The following is a 22,642-nucleotide window of genomic DNA, read 5'->3' on the forward strand; positions in this document are numbered from 1 at the left end:
GGGGGGCTCATGAAGGCACGATGGATTACTTTGATTTACAACTTACGATTAATAAGAAAGATGGATTTTAAGGCGACTCGAATATTTCAATATTACTATTTCTTCTTCCAATATCAAAATATAAGATCTTTGAACATTTTTTCTGTATTATCTGGGTTATCCCCAGGCTAGTGTTCGGCCGACCTTAAATGTTTTTAAGGCTACATGCTATCCATGTATCCATTCACTTTCCTGACCTTAAAATATTTCATATTTCGAATTTAAATATACTTTTGTATAAGCTGTCATATTTTTCGGACGTCTTGTTACGTCTTTCTTGGAGGGTTTTGATCAATTCTCGTGCTGGCCTATATAGTTATTGCAGGATGGACAATAGTGCTTCTTCACCAGGCAGGAGTCCATGCAGTAGGGGCAGGGGGCACATGGCCAACATCTGTAGTGACAAAAAACATCAGTTTGTTATGTTGACGTGAAACTTGAAATTGACTGGATAAGCCAATTTTTCGGAAGCGTTAGTTTCCGATAGTCTCCCCAATCTAGAGGAGAGAGTAGAATTCTTATCTGATTTGTTTCCGAATGGAAGAATTTACAGTGGAAAAATGTTTTAGTTTTCCACGATGATCGTAATTTTTGGGGATTGATGCTTGATTTCAAGAAATAGATTCCTAATTTTTAGGGATTATTGACACAAATTTAGAATGAATCCTTAAAGTTCAGGGATGCAATGACTAGCTGGAATTTAGGGTGAAAATTCCTAAGATTTAAAATTTCTCACTCATGGAATTTTAGGATTCCGTCGATCACTGAAAATTGAAACTTTTTTTATATTGCGATAGTTAAATGTGGCTTAAAAAGACCATTAAAAAGGCCCTTGACCACAATAAAAAAAATCTATTTCACATAAAGATTCAGAGATATCGATAATTTTCCCAAAGCTGATTTTAGAACGATCACTTAAAAAATTATTACCAAAAGGGATTTAATCATGACTTAAAAGCTGAGTCAATGGCCTCTTTATTCTACGAGAACGATCACGCGTTTGAGCGCGCGTGTTAAAGACAAATTGTGACACGAAAACCGAAAGCCGACCGAAGTCGCACACTTGCGGGCGGATCCGAATGTTCGACCAATGAAATTCAAGGAATGAGCGTTAGACTACAGCTTACGGCGTATGTTCTTTTTAGAATAGGAATCAAGATACGATCGGATCGCACTATTCACCGTTAAGTTATACCATATTTTCTGTGATATTTTTTAAATCGGCTTTTCAATGATTACGAAGCGAATATTTGGTAATTAAATTTCACCTCGAAAAATTTCAATGCCGAGTTGACCTGTTATAAAAATGGAATAATAACTGAAATGGTGTCAATTAATTTTCCTCCATGCAAGCAAAGAACACCAATAATCACCACTGAACATTTTAGGTCAGGCAGAAGCTAATATTTAACGCACCCTGGGCCATATTTTACGATCGTGACGTTAGTCTAACGGCAGCTACAATGTGAGCCCTCTTTGATGGCGGGTTTCTCCATTACCGTAACAACGGAATAGTATAGACTATTTTGGGAATGAAAAAATGTCTTCATCACTTCACCCGTGAAGCTCAAGGGTGACGTAATAAAACGTAATATTTCGTTGCAAGGCCGAAAAGTTGTTTTTGACCGAGGGAAGAGTATAATTTTTTCCACATGACCGTGAGCGGCATTTGACGGAAGGTCCAATCAGAATGGCAGGGATGAGAATGCGCGGGAAGATTTCGCGATCTGATTGGGTTTGCGGATGGGGTTATGTTCTTCAAGGCCGGGTGTTGAATTAGTGCATTCTGGTAGGGGTTAATATTGATATTATAAGTGTTTATTGAACAAAGATATACACTACACCTATGTAATTCTCTGTAGGAAGAATTTATTCACGCGAAAGGCACGTAAATAACTCACGAGAACAATTACTACTACGGAAATTATGTTTTGGTGGAAACTTTCTTTTAGTCCACAAGTAAATTGTTTCAACTCGACAAAAGATCTCTCCCGGGAAACATAATTTTTCGGCAGAGCTAATTTTTTCTCCCACTGCACGAAATATCATAAATGCTGTGCACCGTTAATATAAAAATTAGCATTTAATTATCAACGGTATGATGTCACGTCTATTTCCAATTAATACGTGACGTTCTGTGATCATATAAAAAAATACGGATCACGACAAAATGTTCTCTTCACGAGCCTGATAAGAGATATTCACAGAGGTGTTTTGATTCTTGACGCCAACCAAACGAGTTATGAGGCTGAGTCATTCAATTTAGAGAAAAAGATTTTCAGTTATCCACCTGTAACTTCATCCGGATATTCCGCACTTTTGAGACTGATTTTTGTAACTCACCCAAGCAAACAGAGAAGGAGTGCGAACAGATGAGTTTTAGTATTAGACTCGCCCTCGACTCTCGTGGAAATATCAGCATGACAATGAGGACATAAAATCCTCTGGCTTACGGGTCCTAGGGCAACGTGCTGGGACATGATGACAGCTGTAAGGATGTTGAACAAATGAGAAAATTGCGAAAACAAATTGGCCGAGTGAAACAACGATTGATCTCGAGACTATTTTTGATCTAGCAAATTTAGACACCGAGGGAAATGATGTATGTGAGTCCAATGAAGCTCTTTATTTGAAAATTTCCGTCCATTTAAACAATATTCTGTTGACAATTAATAAACTTGTATACTTATTTGAATGGAAATATTCTTATTCTATGAATTTGATAATTCCAAATCAGCAATTTTTTTATTCAAATAGAGAATTATTACATGTTAATAAATTCGTTCTTCTCACTGTGTGAAGAATGATTTTATTTTACGATTTCACTTAATTTCCTAAAGTCTTCATTTGGAGGACTTAACTATTTCTTTGTATTAAAAAACGTATTTATTTCATGTGAATGAGAACACGAATTAAAATCAAATAGAGAACTTCATTTTAATTCATAAAGTCGTCATTTGGACGAATAAATAATTGTTTTCTATTGAAAGACGTATTTATTTCATGTGAAAGCACAATGAAAACACAAATTAAAATCACGTTTAAATTCAATTAAAAGCTTTTTTCTAAATGATCAAACCATTTATTTAATTCAATGTCAATTTTTGGATCGGCAAGAAATTTCCGGAATTTCGTTAGGAATTTGTCTCTATAAGTTACTTTTCCTCTTCAAAAAATACTATTTGGTGGCACGCTGACATTTTCCAATGCACCTGCGCCACGTGTTCAAAAGTCGCATCACCACAGAAACTATCAGTAAGGGGAAAGAACACTGAGGAAAGAATTTCTGATTTCTGCAAAATAAATATTTATTTAAGAGGTACTCCAGGTACTCCGAATTAGGTTGCACGTTCTACAATTCACATTTATGATTCATGTCATGGAATAATTATGGGCATGACCTTGAATGAATTATTCAGCCATTATATACATTAGAAATGATCACAAATTTATCGCATCAGAGTCTCGTTACGTTTGGATGATCCTGTGTTTCTGCTGACTGACATTTTGTTTATTTAAATATTTTTGCTCATTTCTTTGCATAGTATGTGTTCCGCCACAAATATTAGTAGAAATAGTTTGACTACACGTAGACCGCCGTCAAGAGCCTGATGAAGCTAAAATAATTTAGCGAAACATCGCACTGACAATTTAATCGACGTCTAATTATTTCTCCAATATCCCTGGCCTTTCTTAAATTAATGAATATCATGGAGATGAGAATACCTCGACAACTCCATTTTTGAAAGCTGATAAAATTCACTCAAGTAAATATTTATTCAACAGTAATAATTCTCTTTCTCAGCGAAGAAATGAGAGACTCGATTCTTTGCTTTCGACTTTTTCTTCTCCCTCTGCTCGCCGTGAACTCGCAATTCCCGAGAGTCCATAGATTATGTTTATTCATTAACGACTGATATGAAATATTGTGTAATACATAGTCACAACATATTGCAAAACTTATTCCTATCTAGTACAAGTCTATAAGCACCAAGTTTTCCCGAGAAATACAGGGAAATGAAAAACTTGAATCGATATTACGTCGCAAGTTCATCGGGTGAACGATTCAGTGTTCGAAGGCAGTAATAGCGTGAATAGGGAAAGGTCACACAAGGTCCCATTGAATTTATGAACATTATATCATCTTTCTAACAAGACAAAAGTACCATTCCACCGCATAAATGATTTTTTCAACGATACATATGTTCGCCGGATGAATTCCGCAGCGAGGCCGAAAACCGGTTCAACTCGACTTCGCTCTTAGCTGAGTTTTCGAGGAATATCTCCGAATCTACGAGAGATATCGAAATTTTCGTAATGACCTTTTTCGTAGCTCTCGATTCGCTCTACAAAAAGGGTGATAACAAAAATTTTGCTATCTGGCTTAGATTCCGAGATATTCATTGAAAACTGATCAATAGTAAAAATCGGATTGAATCGTTTTACCCATTCGCTGCTGACTTGCGCGGTAACTAAATTTAGTTGATCACTGAACGGGTTTGAACACTGGCCAGTTTACTGTAGCTATGGAATTCAGCTCACCTTGTTTTCCGCTAATCAACAATGTCAATTCTTTTGTTTATTTCACAGACTAGTTCTGCGCTGTTGTCTTTGGCGGGTGACTGTCGTGTGAAGCGATAGAACTCGAATTGAAGAGTGAAGGCTATCGGGCTGATACTGTATATAGCACTAGAGGAAGATGATTCCTGGTTTGAGAGGTGGACTGGTGGAGTGGGGAAACCCCATTCGAACACCGAAATTCAGAGAATTCGAAAAGTGGGTGATACTGTAGAGTTGTGACGTCAGCGGTGAGTTCTGATGGGTTTCGTTAATTTTTGACGGTTTGAAAATAACGGTATTTCGACGGCCGGAAGAGTTTTCAGATGTTCGAAACGCAATATACCCTAACCGGGTCGAAGCGATGTAAAATAACGATAAAAAAAAAGATGTTTGGAGATTGAAATGACAATGCATCCGTCATTTCTGCATTCTATTCAGATTTTCTATTTTTCCTCCCTCGATTGATTATTAATTACGTAAGTGCGGGGAGAGAGGAGAGAATACCAATGAGTGGATTTGATGTGATTTATCGTGAGGTGTGGTTGAATCGTTGGGTAATCAATTGATTATTATTACTGCGATTCAACAGAGGGAGGAAGTGAGATGGGATTTTCCACGGAGAGAAATGTTCAGTAAAAATTACGGAACTCAGTTCGCTCGCCGATTACGGAATCGACTCGGAAAATTGAAGTGACGGTATCGTAATTTTTCGCAGGCGATTCAGGTAAAAATTACGGAACGCTCTGGAAAAATTCTGTGATTTTAGGTAAAAATTACGTGACGTTCCGTAAAATTTCTTACAACCACTCGAGTGGAAATTTTAGTCAGGTCTTGATCAGACACTGATCAGGTTACCTTATCAGATTCTGGATTTTCTACTAGGGCACATTTCACTCCGGAATATTTCTCTCCGTGTAGTTGAAAAAATCGGTAGACGTTGGAGAAATATCAGCCACGTTCATTGGATTTTATAAGGTTGCGACGTTTCGATGAATTATTTAGATTTCTGAGGCTCCTGACCTCATCACTGCTCAGTTATGTTATACTTCAGGATGTTAATGTTGGGAGTGATTGGATCAATCACATAGTTTTTAATTCACTGAAAAATCAATTACTTGAAAGCAAAAAATAATAGCAATCGATGGATTGATTGTTGGCATTAGAATTCAACAAAGTTGAAGAGAAACGGAGATTAGACGGGTTTGAAGAATTCTAGCGAATCTCTAAAGAATTTCGCTTGAAGAAATCGCACGAGGGAATCCTGTAGAGAATTCAATATTTTCAGTAGGAAAAAATGACCGTAAGAAAATCGCTATGGATAACGATTAGGAGCTGAATATCTTACGATTCAAATTGGGAAACTCAGGAGGTGTTGCAGGTAGACAGCCACGTTGGTTAAATCATCAAACAATGCGACGTTTCTATGAATTATTTCCTATGTCCAGTCATGTTATAGTTCAGGATTCTAATGTTGAAAATGATTGGATCAATCATCGATCAATTGATTCTTGTCGTTAGAATGCAACAAAGTTGAAGAGAAAATGGAGATTAAACGCGTATGAAGAATTCTAGAGAATTTCTGTAGAAATTCGAATATTTTTTGCAGGAAATTTTTCATCAGCGATGATTGGAAACGGAACATCTTACGATTCGGATTAAAAATCTAAGGAGGTTTTGGAGGTATGCAGCCTCGTTGATTAAATCGTCAAAGAATGCGACGTTTCGATGAATTATTTCAGATTTTTTAGGTTCTTGACCTCATCAATGTCCAGTCATGTTTTAGTTCAGGATTCTAATATTGGGAGTGATTGGATCGATCATCGATCAATTGATTCTTGGAGAAAAAAGTGAGATTAGACGCGTGCGAAGATTTCTAACAAATTTATATAGAATTTGAATGACGATAGGGAGCTGAACATCTTACTTACATCAGATGTTGGAGAACTGTCCACCACGTTCATTGGATTATTTACGATTGCTACGGTTCGACGAATTCTTTCAGCTCCCTCAGGCTCTTGACTTCATCAATGTCCAGTCATATTATAGTTCAGAATTCTAATGTTGGAAATGATTGAATCAGTCCTCGATCAATTGATTTTTGTCATTAGGATTCAACAAAAATGACGAGAAAAGTGATATTAATTCCGCATGAAGAATTCTAGCGAATTTCTATATAATTTCGTTTGAAGAAATGGCATGAGGTAATCCTCATTCATTGTGCAAGTTGAAGTTGAAGAGAAAAGTGAGATGCCGTGACGATGGTACCTCCACGTAGTAAATATCCCCCCGAAAATGAACGAAATTGAACTCACCGAGTGTTTCAGCCAATGCGGGTAATTAAATAAAATGTTCCACTTAAAAAATTTGAATAATAGAATTCTTCTCTTATTTCGATGTTACAACAGGTCTCATACTGTCTATACAAAATTATTCAACTCTCTTAGGCACTCATTCGTTGTTTCCGTAGATTTGTTACATATTTCGGTTGATTGTTTCGGTTTCTTTTATCGCAACACGCTTGAGTCTCAAAAAATTGATGATTGAAAATGTTCGTTGATAAAATTGAGAGGAGGTGGGGGTTAATATTTGTTAATCGGCAACAATGCATATATCAATTTTTCTAAAAACAATTTTTCCATGACAATTGATCTATCGTACGTGAAAAATAAAATGTTATAAAACGATGAAAATGGTCAGTAGCAACAGTGGAGTTGGGAAATCGAGGGGAAACGGGGAGGGGAAGGGAGGGAGGGAGATGAAGGCACGATGAATTATTTGAATTTACAAATTACAATAAATAACAAAGATCGTAGCAAAATGATGTCTGAATTAAAGGCGACTCTAGTATTCTAATATTTACACAAATTACTTTTTTCTCTCTTTTATCTCTCAATATCAAAATATAACACGATCTTTCAATATTTTCTTCAGTATTTTTTTTTTCACTTCTATAAAACAAATTCTGCTCGTCATGTTTCAATTATAAAAATACCATTTGTATCTATTTTTTCTTTTTTTTCTTTCTGTCATACGGCTTGATTTCTCTCCATTTTTTTCGTTTAACGTTATTAATCAGACTTCGTCGGATGCAAGATACTCTTTGTCGTCAGTTGTTGCTGACTTTTCATTTCTCTCTTCCTCTTTCATTTGTAACGCAACAGCCGACTCCAGTACACGAATTCTCCCCTCGTGTTTCACTATTACTGCCTTTAATTTACGTATTTCCTCGGCAAATTCTTTGATGATATCCTCCTGTTGATTGATGATGAAAAAATAAATCAATTAGACTCGATGAATTATTCAGTATCGGGGGAAACAATTCCGACAATGATAAATTACTCACGGATATGCCTGAATTTTGCGAAGAATTTTGTGCATTAGCTCCTACTTTGGCACCTTTACCAAGTACATTGGCCTTTTTCGTAACTTTTAGTTCATTTTTGGAGGTAGCAGGTTGATAACCGTCTCTCAGAGATATGAGGAGAGGTTCGGCGTCAGTGCCGTTTATCCACTCTTCAGCTGATATTGCAGCTGTGTGACCCGGTGTGTCGGGATAGAGATCCTCTTGGAAGAGCTCAGACTGAAATTTTAAATTTACAAAAATTTTATCATTCAGAATTGTGAATCATGACATTCATTGCAAGTACATGGGTAAGAGATTATCGATCTTATCCTTCTCCAATCTTTCTATAAATATGTTCTGCACGATCTCCCCCTCCCCCTCAATGACGTCAGACCCTTGAGATTTTCCTGCCTCGAAGAGGATATTATGCTCTTACACGTATCTTTCAATTAACTGGTATTCGCAAAGATAATATATCGGTTTTTTTCATTGGTTTGAAAGAAAGAAAAGGAGTAGATCGATTTCTGAGGCTTCCGCCTTCTACCTAGATTATAAACTGTTCTAGATATGTTCAGATAGATATGTTCAAATACTCAAGGGTAAGATCTTGGATTGTTTGGAAAAAGTAATGAGAAAAGATTCATGGCTTAAGAATCTTTGTTATTTTAAGTTGTCACTTATTGAAATGAAAATCAACAGAAAACTGAAATTTTTATTGCGATTTTAAAATTTCCGTTTGGACTTTCTCTCTTTTTTTTTAATTAAGGAATCCGAGAAAACGACTTGAAAAAATGATGCCCAACCTATATTTAAAAATTTTCAACAAAATTAGTTTTAGAGAGAAGAAAATCTATCAATGTTTTCACATTAAATGATGGCAAAAACGAAGAGATTGATGAAATTGCATAAACCATTCAAATAAATTCTCATACAACATCAATAGCATTTTGTAGCAAATGTGCTAAGTTTCTAGTGCACGTTTCTTTGACCGCGTGCAAATTTGTATAAATTACAAAAGATAGCAGCTAAAATTTAAATAAAATTTAAATAGTATAGTCGAGAAACTCGAAAGCCCCTGCGTACGAAAAAAGTCCATTGAAACAATCAAGATTTTCATCTTTCTATACAACTTTCTTTTTTATTGGTTCTACACAACTTATTCTACTGAAATATTTTTCTATAGAAATTCCCCAAGAAAAATTTCCCCCTCTATTTTTCCTCCTCATTGAAAAAATCAAATAATAAACTCAAAAAATTTGGGCTAAGGGATTCCCGCACAGAATATCTCAATAGAATAAATTCTACAGAAAATCGAATTCTATTGATGTTTTTTATAAAATATTTTCTACTGGATATTCTGATCAAGAGAAAATCAATAGTTTTCATTAGAAATTCAATAGAATTTTTAGAGGATTTACTAGTTTTTAATGAAATCCTTCACAATGTGAAGGAGGAGGGAACGTGCCTTGTTCTGCTAGATAAAAATTAGTCACCTGTTATCTTCAACAACGAGTATACTTTTTGATTATTTGTAATGACTCACCTTTCTAGGTACAGTCATTGAGATAACCTGGCAAAAGCCAGAATTGTTTAAGCGGTAAAATCTACTGATTTCACAACTATTAACGTCACAGCCACGTTTTGGCATCATTCCTATTCCTCTTTGGGGGTCTGGCGTTTGAAAGGTATTAATATAATGAACAAATGGTGGCTCTGGTGTTATCTCGAAGTAACGTATTACAGAGTCACCTTTGCCGCATAGATAAACGAGACTCGTGTCAGGATCGTAAAGTGGAAACATAACACCATTGCTAGTGTCCAATTCGACCATGACAATTGGCTCACCAAGCATGTCGGGTGCACGCAGGGAGTATTGACGCTCCGACATTTTGCTGAAGCCAGTTGTGAATATTAATCCACCCCTGGAATGAACAGACGAGGAATATGAATTAGTGAACATTTCGTTTTGCACTGTGAAGTGATCAAATAATTTATTTCATCGATATGGACTCAAGTTGAGGTGATCCAATTGCTTCGAATGAATTTGATTCAATACTTTACGTATTTCACTTAAAATGACATGTTTGGGCCTTCGTAAATGTCAAATGCTACTTGACGAAGATCGAGCAGGGTCAGCCGAATGTAGAACAAGTGAAGATAATCATTGAATTATTATTCACCGCCAATTGTTGACATTGTTGAATATTAATGAAAAATTCCGCCCGTTAGAGACTTGTCACGTCACAGTTTCCATTCGACTTTAATGTTGAACTTTTTTTTTTCGATGCATTCGTACAGAAAAATTGTTTATTTCAATTGAATCAACTTTATTCAAATGAAACGAGTGGATTATTTATTTAGACAATTCAACCATTCTCATCTAAATAAATGTACGAGTTCATGGATTGAAAACAATATTATTGAAATGAGGATGAAAATTAGGAATAAAGAGTGTAATATCATTCAAATCTCATTTCTGTGTGTACACTAATGAAAAATTACTATATTTAAAAGTTACTTTAAAGTTTACTTTATTTAAAAGTTAATGGCTTCATCCATATCGATGTGCTGATCCGAGAAAGAAACCAACAGAATGCAACAGTCTTATTGAAACCCGTTCATGACCAGAATGTCAAGTAGCATTTTGTCGTCCCCACGAATGTCAGTTACTAATTATTGACTGGATGAATTTTCCTTGTTACATTCAGTTGAATGACGAATCGTCAAGTGGAGCTCGTCCCACTTGGATATCCTCAACAATTTGAAAAATAAAATGGCCTTGGCTCGAATTCAAATGCTTATGCTTCCCTAAAAATCCAGAAATACCGAAGCTATTCGGCTCTTTCAATTGAGTTCATATCAACAAAATCGTTGATACATCAGCCAGTTCCTAATTTACCTGAGATAAATGGCTCTCGTAGCCTTACTCCCCTCATGAGCTATGTCCTCCTGGAGCACTTCCCCAGACCTTGGATCGAGAATTCTAATCTTCTTGTCTTTACACGTGGTAACGAGCCTCGAGCCATCCCAGTTCCAACACGCCGAATAAACAACATCGGGATGACAATTCATTTTGATGAGTGGCTCACCAGTCCCCACGTTCCATATTATAACGAGATTGTCTGACCCAGCGGTCAACAATACATTGAGGGCAGTGGGATGCCAGAGGACGAGACCCACTCGTCGCTGGTGCAACTGAAGATCCACAACTGGCTCTGTCAGTGTACGGGATATTCCACTGTCTGGTATTTGCCATACTTTGACAACACAGTCCTCGGAGCCTGAGGCTATGACATTGTCGTTGTGCGGACACCATGCTATGTCCAATACTGGACCCTTGTGACCACCAACCAGTGGATGATCGGCTGATATTCTGCCTACCTGTTTGTTTATTCGAATTTAAAGGAGTTTTATCGATTGATTTATTCGGATTTTCATCAAATTTTGGCACGGTTTTCATTTGATTATTTCACGGATATGGTAGGATTGAAATTGAAATTTAACGAATTGGTCGAGGAAATATCTTGAATATTACTCCCAGTTATTTACAATAACATCCAATTAGTTTTACTGTTTCAGTTGTATATGATTTTAAGGATATTCAAGTATCTTTTACAGTTTGGTATAGATCACACTGTAGATCCAACCATTTTCAATCATCAAATTTGCTAATTTAATTGAGTGAGAAAAATTTCGTCATTCGAGTTATTTTGTACAGATTTACCATTTTTTCAAAAATTCGTTGTTGCGATAATTGAATAATTGAAATTGTCTAAAGCTTCGGAAACTTTATTTTTTTAGGCATGAAATCGATCTCTTGTAAAATTCTGAATATGAATAAATTTGTTACGATTCCGGACAAATGATTTTTACGGTGGACAATTAATTCATTTCAAAAATTGCAATTTTTAAACTATTTTATCATCTTTCCGCCAAAAGTAAACTTTCAAATTTTTTTAAAAAGATTTTTAAAATGTTTTCTAACGGTTCAGTATCAACGTAACGTCCGACGATTTCCAAATTTCGCCGCGGTCTCCCCTTAACGGAATACTTTTTTTTCCTGTCGTCAGTCTAATCTACTTCTCCTGTAAGATATGAAAGGAAAATATCAGGTTGAAGGCCCTGACGATGGAGCGATGACTTCTCGCGATGCCGTTCAAAATAGAAAAACTGATAAAATCATGACTATTTTCAAAATGACAGAATAATTGGGGGAAATTGATAACTTCAGATAATGGAGAAAGGTGAGGCAACGTGAAACTCCTCAAATATGAATTATCTTGGAAATCAATGATACGATTGGGACGAGTTTGATCTTGAAGGTGAGGTAAATGAGGATATTAATGTGGAAAGATAAATCTGATGAAAATAATTTTGAAAAATGATGAAAAAATGTTTTAGAATTCAGAAAAAAAAAAGATTTTTATGACGGAAATTGATTGTTCATACATGATGCTGAAACTCGCGGAATATTCGCGAACGGAAGATGTAATTTAGGGGATTTTTAAGGGTGTAAGGGTCAAACAATCTTACGTACAAATGTTTTTCATATACGAACGAGTTTGTACATGACTTAAAAATATGAGCGCACTTCCAGATTCGCCCAAATCGAACCTTTTCCTAGTTTCTACTGCATGTTTTAATTGTCAATTTTTCAAGTATTTCTTAACGGTTCGAAATGAAGAAAATTTAAACTTTCAACATATAAACAATAAAATCATTGAAAAATGCTTAATAACCTACGCTCAAATAGCGTTTACAAATGCTGAAGAGGATTGCACAAAAAAAACCGCCAAAATACTTGCACGTCCTCAGCTTCAAAATGAAAAAATAAATTTCTTGGAATTCATTTTGTCAATATCAGAAAGACCAACTCTACTTGATTATTACCCAAATCGTCATTACAATTTCAATCCTATCATTGCCCAGCGTCACATGAAAATGAAACGAAAATAAAATTCAATGCTCTCCACTGAATTCTCAGCAACTGTCGAAAATATCTCTCACAAGCGAAAGAGGACTTGAAATATCTTGGGAACGAGATATAAATAGTATTAATTATGCTCTTTGGCATGAGAAATTTTCCCAGCTTTCCAGTTATGCAACAAAAATTCCCATCCACGTATTCTCTCACAACAACAGAGTCCATGACACCCATTTGTTCAGTAGCTAGTGGGGTAAAATGGGCACTTTTGGCTGTTTTTTAAGCTCATTGAATTTTCAATAAAATGGGATAGTTATTTTTTCTATGGAAAAAAAACATTTTTTCCTTCGTGATGACCATCGATAGACTTCAATTTTCAATCATCACATGTTCCTCCTCATCAGTCGCGAAGCGGTAAAAAAATTTATGTCGACGTAGCTCCTAGTTGAATTTTTAGGAATATCTCCGAATCTAAGAGAGATATTAAAATTTTCGTCAAGAACTCTTTTGTAGCTCTCATTTAGCTCCCCAAAAAAGGTCCTTATAGAAATTTGTCTATCTCCCTTAAATTCCAAGATATCCATCGAAAATCACTCTGTGGACGAAATTGACTTATGCAAAATTGAGTGATAAACATTAGAAAAAAGGGGAAATTGTTCATTTTACCCCTCCCTGCTCTATCCTGCCTGAACCTTTAAATTTCTTCTTCTCAAGATAATCATCACATTGTCCTCCTCACCCTCCCAACCCCCCAAATTCCAATCCCTCACAAATTAATGCCAAAACCAGATAAATTACCATCCAATTACAATACCTTATTGTGTGGTAAAACTATAAAAGCACCACCGCCAGCTGACTCAACGATAATAGCAAGGAACTTTGGATTGACAGCGCAGAATGTCGAGTCCCAGGACGACTTCGAGACACGAATATTGTCGTAACATTGTTCACGTTTTAATGCTGTACCGTACACGTGGCGGAATTTGCTGCTGCGCACAACACGAAACGACATAATTGCTCCTGTAAACAATGATAAATAATCGCCCTCACTGCATAAAATAAAAACAATTCACTTTCACTGATGTATCCACAACAAAAATAACCAAAAACTCGGGTGTTTTTCAACGAAAATAAATCAACTTAACCTACAAAATCGAATGAAAATATAACAACACTTTTCCAGGGACCAAAAACAAATAAATACAGTGATAGGGTCTAACGCGCTACGCCGGCTAAACTACAACGGACATCATCACGAAAATTAAAACACCACTTCTTTTTTTTTCAATAAATAAAAGTTACGTGGCCACTCGAAGGCGTGGGCGTCGCGTGGATCATCCCCCCGATTTTATTTTATAAATAGAATACGCTTTTTCCCCACCCTTGGGTACGACAAAAAGTTTCGAGCGTTGAACGACTACCACCCAAACTCTCACTGAATCCACGAATATTTTTGGGTCTGATATATATCAACCCAAAGCCCACACTTCTCAATCTCCGGAGATATGTACACACACGACTATAATTTTTACATCAATTACTCATGTTACGGGGGCGAAAACGCAATTTTTTCTCACGTCATAATAAAAAGGAAGATATGATAAGTTGGCGAAAACTGAGTATCCTGGATTTTTACGGTGTTGCCGATATGATTGGGCGCCATTTATTCAATTTCCCGTTCTCCATGAATTTTGAAAAAGAAGACGCTTTTTTGGGATCCCCCGATATCTCGATTATAAATAAGCGCCAGTCTCCCAGTGCTTCGGATTAATTTTTCATTAAATTTTCTATCTCAAACTACTTAATGTCAGTACTACTCACCAATTATTCAAAATCCAATTGCAATGATTTTCGAATATTCAAATAATCCAGTGTTTTTATTTCAATCCTTCGAGACGTGACTCACTGATGATTTATAGAAACGTTTGGACTCTCTCATTAGTAACGAAAATAATCACGAAAAATTGCCCATGAAAATTCAAAATTTCCCCCAACAGATAAAATTGAGCAATTAAATTTCCTAAATATTTAAATTAAAAATCAGTGAGTTTGAATTTCAATAGAAATTTTCCGTGTTTCGTACATCTCGTATTTTTGGCAACTAAGAAGTCGCAACATACACTACGGTCCGAATTTATTTTAATTTTAAACTTGCACACGCACTCACCGGGGCCACACTTCTCCACCGAGACTTACAAAGCTCGTGGGGGCCCTGTTACTTAGTTTTCATTTTTCTCTTTCTCTCCCGATGCTGGTGATGAGTCAATGCGAGTGTGAGAGAGACCAAGATAAATGGGGAGGCGTGTGTCGTGGCGTTGCATACGGATACCACGATGGGGCGTTAGCATCGACGAAAAACCGGAAACCCCAGTGAAACACCTTATTTGGCAATGGGCACCCTCTCTGACCCATATAGCCCCTACGAGCCCTTCTCGATAATTTTCCTAGGGCCTCATTTCCCTCTCCGTTGCACCCAAATCCTACGGATGTACATCGTCCAATTATTTTCGTTGCAACAAAGATGTCAAGAATTTTCGGGAGCTTTTTTTATAAATTTTCTAGGGAATCCCCAATCTTTATTGACATTTTTAATCCCTTATTTATAAATTTTGTTTCTTCGTACACCTCCTTTGGCAATGGACACTTGGTTGACCCATAGAGCTCCTATGAGCTATTTTCAATAATTTTCCAAGGTCCTCATTTTCCTGAAACTTTATGGAACATCTTTACTTTATTTAGATTTCTCCTTTAAAAATTTATAAACATCTTTACTCCCTTGTTTATGAATTTTATTTCTTGATACATCTTATTTGACAATGGACACTTGGTTGACCCATAGAGCCCCTGAAACTTTATGGAACATCTTTATTTTATTTAGATTTCTCCTTTAAAAATTTATAAACATCTTTACTCCCTTGTTTATGAATTTTATTTCTTGATACACGTTATTTGGCAATGGGAACTCTCTGATCCATATAGCCACTATAAACCTTTTCGATAATATTTCCAGGCCCTCATGTCCTTACCGCTCGCACCCAAATCCTCAGGGCCTACTTCGACAAATTATTTTCAACTAAGAATTCAGCTACGAACCATTCTCATGAGCTGTTGACGTAAATTTTACAAGGAATTCCCAATCTTTCTTGAAATTTCATTTTAACATTACTTTTTTACGAACAAAAACGTCTTCGCTTCCGTGTTTGTAAATTTTATTTCTTCATTCTGTCTATTTGTGAATTTGCACACTCTCTGTCCTTTCATTTCCCTCCCCTTCGCACTCAAATCCTCAAGACGTACCTCCCCAAATTATTTTCATTACATAGATATCAAACATTTTCATGAGCTTTCATACTAAATTTTATCAGAAATCCCTAATCTTCATTGAATTCTCGTTTTGACATCAAGTCTTCACCAACAAAATCGTCTTCGCCTCCATATTTATAAATTTTTAGACACTCATTTCCCTCCCCCTCGCATCCAATCTTGAAATTATTTTCATTATAACGGATATCGAATTTTTAAAATTGCATTTTTCGACCGCATGTCAATAATTTTTAAATGATATACAAAATTTTCGTGAGCTTTTGTTATAAATTTTCTTGGGAATCCCCAATCTTTATTGAATTTTCATTTTTACATAATTTTTTCAAAGAATGAAATCGCCTTTACTCCTATGTTTGTAAATTATGTTTCTTCATTCTGCTGACACAGAGCTAATGGGCGTTTAGCAGATAAAGTATCTTATCAAATGCTGACGTCACCTACTTAGTGGTTTTTTAAAGAGATGGAAAACAAGTGGCACTTGACATTAAAACAGGTCTTCCAGTTGGATTGCATTGATGGATTGTCGAGGGAGTTGAATTATCGTCTGTCCGTTTTTCCAACGCCTCTCTTTCCTGAGAACAAGTGTCGCGGCATCTTGGTGCCGATGAAACGATCAGCCTCACCCTTGAGACCCTTCTTCGCGACCTTCTTCCGGATGGCTTTGTGCGCGATGTTCTTGAGCTTTGTTTTCATCTGGCGGAGAAATAGTGGGTTAATCAAACAATTATCGAGTCATATTTCCTGTGTCCAGTATTTTTAGATGTCGTTTGAATATTTATAATAGGACTATTGAGAAAAATACTCATTTTTACACGCGATAAAATGACAAAATTAACTACGGCATACACTGGAGTCCCTTCATTTCTCTAGAAAGTAATGTTTTGCACTGAGACTTTACAGAAATTGTAATCCCCATATGATCTTTACATATTGAATTCCCCATTGTATAATTCAAACTTGTGGATTTATTGTTCACAAGCTGACGTATAAAATTCAAGGATGCGCAATTAAAAAAAAACAGAAAATCTACAAGATCGAGTCCGAATTGATGGATTTTATCTAGTTTGAATTTCATATACTTAAATTATACCGATCCAATTGCCCACAAAAAATTAAACATTTGGAAGTATGCAACGCTGTTCAAGTTTTTGGAAATTCAAGTATCAGCTGTACTTGAATTTTCTATGCAGTGATTTTGAATTCAATTTAAAATCAAATCGTCCACAGAAAATGAATACACGCAATTGAATTTTCGTTGCATTTCATTGAGAATTCAGAACAATAGTTGCTTGAATTTTCACAAGTTTGAATAATTTTCATTGTTATATGAACCAGAAAATTGAAACAGCATTAAATATTCCAGAAATTAACTGACTTATCATTAACAACATACTTGAAAATGTTCAGCAAATTAATCGTTAAAAATTTCAACACGATTTACGTGAAATTTTAGGTGTAATTTTCGAACAATTACATTCAACATGAGAGCAATTATGGCTATTGATTTATTCTTGAAGAATATTAAACTAACTGTACAAGATGCTCATGCAAATGATCATGTAAAAATTATTTCACTTTTTGATTATGATTATTATTCCTCAGCAGAGTAAACCTATCAGTTTAGAATGCTTAAGTAAGAAAAAAATCCAACAACGTAATTGGGTTAGCTAATTAGATAGTTAATTACATTGTTAGCCATTTCAATTTAGTAGAATTCAATAGGGATATTGTGTAATTAGAACGTGGAGATTACAAATGTGTCGAAAAATTGTGGAACTCGATTGTTTGCGACAGGAAATTTTATCCAGAAAATAATGTATCAGTGTTGAACAATTCCGAGAAATGATAAAACTCACCACAACATCCTTGACTCCCATATCATCCCTCGCCGGCCTGGAGCTGCTTCTGGCTCTCGATGTGGAGAGTGACTCAACCCTCAGGCGTTTCCTAGCCGGGCCTGAGGCCGACCTCGAGCGTCCTCTAGTTTTCGTGAAGTGTGCCTGAAAACCCCAAGAACAATAAAATAAAGGAAATCAAATGATGATTTTTTTGTTGTCGAATGAAGTTGTTGCTTACATTCTCAGTATCATCCATATCGACTCCAAGTTCCTCCATCTGCTCCCTCAACCTCGTCACGGATCTACCCCGTACCTTGGCACCAGCTGTACGTGGCATAACAGGCTTGGTGGACGCCTTATTAACCCTAGCCTCATCAGCATCAATTGCCCTCTTTTCGCGAATCTGTTTCGCTAATTCCTGAATTTCCTTCATTGTGTCTGACAGGAGTGGCACTTTGTAGTCGTAGTATCCAGCCTCATTTCGCATCTCTTCCTCTTTTTCAAGTTCATTCAGTTTCTGAAAATATGAGCAAAATCAAATATATTAAGAGAAGTAATTTTTAACAAAAATGATAACATTCTGAAAACATGCGGAGGTGAAGTATTTCCATTTTGAACCCATCCAGAAATGTTCAAATGTTGTTTAAAAAACCGAGGATAACCATCATTTATTTGTATTTAAATTGTTAAAATGTGAATTTGGGAAATTTTCGAAAAAATTTTCAAATCAACTCGTTAAAAATTGTTTAAAAAATTGAAATATCTTGTTATAGAAAAGAATTCGAATGCTCTGCAATCCTCTCACAAAATATTTACCACCATTGACATACAACTGGCGAAATTGCTTAATTTCCATTTTTAAACGAATGTCAATGTATTCGTAAAACATCTCCTTGTCTTAATCATTTTTTTTTCATTCAACTCACCTCAAATATCTCTAAGTCGATGTAATCAGCGATATTATGTCCCTCCCACATCTCAGGAATGACATCAAACTTCTGATCTCCCTCGATATCATAATTCTTCTTGAGATCCAGGACGTAATCATCTCCCATTTCCTCCTCAATCTCCCTCTCAAGTTTCCTCTTCCTCTCGACTTTCTCAGCAGCAGCTTTTTTCTTGAGTAAAACACTCTCTGGTATGCAAGGGGGTCGCTCCTTTTGATCCCTCGGTGCTGGCATAGCTACGTGGAGACGATTCAGCAGTCCATCAACCTTCTTAGTCTTGATCTTCTGATCGACCCTGAACGAGAGCAGACGTTCGCACGCCTCTTGCTTGACATCCATCACCCCAAAATCGGTGACAGTGCTCATCTCCATGATCGGGGTCTTTCCCCCGTCCTCAAGAGTCTTCAGAGCTGCCAGTTTCTCTGGCGGCAGCTCATCCAAACGAAGCACGTCAGTCTTGTTAGCAACGACAATCAGAGGTTTGTTGGTGAATAATGGCTTTATGGACTCAAAGAGCTGAACCTGGGCCTCAATGTTGTGTCCACACTGTTCTGACACATCGCAGAAGTACAAAACTGCTGCTCTCAAGTGGGCGAGGGCTGTTACTGCCTGCATTTCAATGACATTTCGATCTTCTAGGGCGTGATCTAGGATTCCAGGTGTGTCAATCACCTGCCAACGGAGATATTTGTAGTCCGTGTGACCCACGTACAGGGATTTCGTGGTGAAGGCGTAGGGCTGAACCTCAACATCAGCTCTGGTTATCTGGAAAATCAAAATAAATTGAGAGGAAATTTGGAGGAAAATTCAATCACATTTTCATTGCAAGTGGACATTCGATTGAACAACATACACAACAACTATATTAATATGATACAACGATGATATTAATGTGTAATTTTGTTCTAATAAATATCTCTGGATGGTAGAGAGATACTAAAACTTTTGTCTATCTTGATGAAAATTTTATTATTTCAGGCATATTTAAAAATATTCCTCAGAAATTGACCCTCAAGTCGAATTAAGTTAAATTAAAGTGGTATGAGGAATGAAGCTCAAATGCCCAAGGGAACGATAACTTTAATGAGTATGCGAAATTCGTTCGTTAAATTTTTGTTTCTAAATTGTAAAAATAATTTTTTTAATGAAACAAAATAATTTTTTTAACAACAGATGATGCAAGCATTTTTATGATCTAACCCGTTCGAAATGGCATTGGAAAGAATATTTGAAATGATAATTGCATTCATTTAAACAATTATTTTCCGTTATCCTCGATAAACGCTTGATCGCATACACACATACATACATAGATGTATACGTACATCCGGAAATGGTCTAAAAATAGCATATTCGAACGCCTGAGGCCAAAATTAGTTACCCTGACTCAAAAAATTGTAAATTCGGCTTTGGGATATCCAATGCTCCCATTCAGAAGCCAAAGTATTGATTCAAGCAGTCAATCTTTCAAATTGAGCTCACTATTCTACTTAAAATACCAAAGTATATATACCTTGTTGATGAAACTACTTTTTCCAACATTGGGAAACCCGCAGATAATGATCGTCCTGGTGTAGGGATCGATGCTGGGTAACCGAGCCAAATGTTGACGAACTTGTTCCAGGTACGACAAATTGGCAGCTTGCCTCTTCATTATCGTGGCCATGCGACCCAGGGCTGCCTTCTTGAGTTGTTTGCACCGATACAAGGAGTCTCCATACTTGAGTAATCGAACGTAATCCTTGGCGACACTGGAAGAACCCGAAAAAAAAGAGGATAAAGAAAATTGTGATTGAGGCACGATAGAAAGTGCACACTCAGAAAAAATATAATTCTGCTAATTAAATTTGTTCCAGACAAATGCCAAAATTTCCATACAAAATTTCACTGCAAGATCTTGTCTGAAACAAATTTGACTGACAGAATTATAGTTTTTTCTGAGTGTGTGAAGTCATTTTATGGAGCTCACTTGTCAATCAGGTGTCTGGCATGGTTGATCTGCCCGAGGGCTAATTTGTAGTGATCCTTGTCATACAGAACATTCATAAGATCGGCGTAGAATGGATGGACATCGTCAAGCTTCGGGAACTCCTGGATAATTTGGGACAGACGGTCGTGGAAACTTTGCTGAGAGAATTTCACTTTTCGTGTGTAAAATGCACGAATTCTCGAGATTTTGTAGTTCTTGTGGATCACTGTGGGAGTCTTCCTCTGGGTTTTCGATAATATGATATCGATGAAGTCCTGGGATGCGAAGAAATACAGAAATTAGTGATCCAGGGGGTTTATTATGACAATATAACCTATGAATTTTTTGAAATATGGTTTACGCTTATTTACCTTGGAGGTGGGGACCACAGCGATCTTTTTGAAGTTGTACATAGCCATTTTCGGTCGCTGGTTAGTCGGACACTTGTTATAAATATATTATCATAGTATTTAGACGTTTGGATGGGGACTGAATAGCTCCACGTGCATATCAGCTGCAGCGTGGAGTGAAAAGGGAAAATGAGGTTATGTTGTCGGCATGGGAATGCAGCGGGGGAAAAGCAGGGACCTATATGGTCGATGAGACCTCGGTTTTGGACTTTTGCTGCGATTTCAAAGCCTTTCCTTTCTTAAACAGAGAAGTTTCACACCTTTTGTTGATCAAAATGTAAGTTCCAATTTGAAAATAATTATATTTTGTAAAAAATTTATTGATCGCGGTTAGTAACTTTTTTTGTAACTTATCCCCCCGCGTTTTGCGGCCGATTTCGAAGCTTCATATCAAAATTATCAGCGGGTCGGTAAAAGGGAAAGTGACCAAATAAGATAACTGACCAGGGCTGAAAGAGGGAGCGAAGTCAGGGTACCCATTTTTTCCCCCCCAAAAATATATGAAACTCCATGAACCCCCTTTTGTTTGCGAGAGGATTCAAGGGGAAGGGGTGAATATATTTTGTGTCCGAAACAATTTTTCGCTTATTTTGGAACGAATTTGTACAATATACCCTATCATTTGTGAGGGGGTTCATGACGAAAGGGTGAATGAATTTCATGCCCTAAAACTTTTTTCCGTTTTTTTGGAATAGGGGAGGGTGGGGTAAAACGGACACTTTAGACTTTTTAAAAATTATTCATAACTTAGAAACAAATTGATCAATTGAGCTCAGTTTAGGCTCGTCACAAAGGGAAAGAATCGTTCGTTGTATTGAAAAAAAAATTATTAAATTTTATCAACATTTCAACCCCTCATTAACATTTTAAAAAAAGTTAAAAGTGTCCGTTTTACCCCAACCTCCCCTACATTTTTTAAATGTACCCTTTCATTTCTGGGGAAGTTCGTGGGGACGAGGTGGATGTATCCCATCCTCAAAACTTTATTAGAATTCTTTATTGGAATTCAGTTTTTAAATACACCCCTTAATTTGTGAGGGACTTCATGGTGAAGGGGTGAATATATCTTATCTCCAAAAATTTTTTGTTGGAATTCATTTGTTAAATACACCATTTGAATTGTGAGGCTACACTGAGAGAAAAAATTACCTCGGCCGAAAATATATTTATTCCGCTCAAAAATATCGAGATAACTTCGTCTAATAATATAAGATACGTGGAGTCAACGTAGAGTTTGATGTAAATAGATAAATAATTTGCCGCCTCAAAATCTCTTTTTTCACATACA

At 36.4% G+C, this 22,642-nt stretch overlaps 3 protein-coding genes across 5 annotated transcripts; all 3 read right to left on the reverse strand.

Annotated features, from left to right (window-relative positions):
* On the reverse strand, positions 1–4,714 carry LOC107047230 (lipopolysaccharide-induced tumor necrosis factor-alpha factor homolog; the record flags this gene model as incomplete). The annotated part of the gene is given in 3 exon segments (XM_015269983.2): positions 1–433; positions 2,383–2,527; positions 4,582–4,714. Coding segments are annotated over 2 exon segments (240 nt in total). The 5' UTR covers positions 2,520–2,527; positions 4,582–4,714.
* A 2,240-nt stretch (positions 4,715–6,954) lies between these two features.
* Positions 6,955–15,062, reverse strand: LOC107047202 (coronin-6). Of its 3 annotated transcripts, none has more exons than XM_015269952.1 (6): positions 14,688–15,062; positions 13,681–13,886; positions 10,842–11,323; positions 9,486–9,864; positions 7,943–8,179; positions 6,955–7,851 (listed from the first exon to the last, which is right to left on the reverse strand). In XM_015269952.1, the coding sequence occupies exons 2-6, from the start codon at positions 13,876–13,878 to the stop codon at positions 7,672–7,674; spliced, it is 1,476 nt and encodes a 491-aa protein (XP_015125438.1). In that variant the 5' UTR covers positions 13,879–13,886; positions 14,688–15,062; the 3' UTR covers positions 6,955–7,671. The 3 variants fall into 3 exon arrangements, with proteins under 3 accessions (XP_015125438.1, XP_015125444.1, XP_015125441.1); XM_015269958.2 differs by lacking the exon at positions 14,688–15,062 and adding an exon at positions 14,444–14,465; XM_015269955.1 differs by lacking the exon at positions 14,688–15,062 and adding an exon at positions 14,016–14,437.
* A 1,386-nt stretch (positions 15,063–16,448) lies between these two features.
* Positions 16,449–21,687, reverse strand: LOC107047188 (nucleolar GTP-binding protein 1). Its single transcript, XM_015269939.1, has 7 exons — positions 21,316–21,687; positions 20,945–21,219; positions 20,489–20,726; positions 18,955–19,740; positions 18,267–18,545; positions 18,047–18,190; positions 16,449–16,883 (listed from the first exon to the last, which is right to left on the reverse strand). Exons 1-7 carry the CDS (start codon positions 21,361–21,363, stop codon positions 16,728–16,730), a joined length of 1,926 nt encoding a protein of 641 aa, XP_015125425.1. The 5' UTR covers positions 21,364–21,687; the 3' UTR covers positions 16,449–16,727.
* Between the last annotated feature and the right edge of the window lie 955 nt (positions 21,688–22,642).

The sequence above is a fragment of the Diachasma alloeum genome, unplaced genomic scaffold, assembly GCF_001412515.2.
Source record: "Diachasma alloeum isolate Michigan unplaced genomic scaffold, Dall2.0 Dall_scaffold_00183, whole genome shotgun sequence".
NCBI lineage: Eukaryota > Metazoa > Arthropoda > Insecta > Hymenoptera > Braconidae > Diachasma > Diachasma alloeum.

Coding starts and splice junctions, on each gene's coding strand:
- LOC107047202 (XM_015269952.1), bottom strand. CDS start 13,878: ATGTCGTTTCGTGTTGTGCGCAGCAGCAAATTCCGCCACGTGTACGGT. Junction 11,324..13,680: donor TAGTTTTACCACACAATAAG/GTATTGTAATTG, acceptor ATAAACAAACAG/GTAGGCAGAATATCAGCCGA. Junction 8,180..9,485: donor CAATGACTGTACCTAGAAAG/GTGAGTCATTAC, acceptor TTAAAATTTCAG/TCTGAGCTCTTCCAAGAGGA.
- LOC107047188 (XM_015269939.1), bottom strand. CDS start 21,363: ATGGCTATGTACAACTTCAAAAAGATCGCTGTGGTCCCCACCTCCAAG. Junction 20,727..20,944: donor GCCAGACACCTGATTGACAA/GTGAGCTCCATA, acceptor GGGTTCTTCCAG/TGTCGCCAAGGATTACGTTC. Junction 19,741..20,488: donor AAAGTAGTTTCATCAACAAG/GTATATATACTT, acceptor TTGATTTTCCAG/ATAACCAGAGCTGATGTTGA.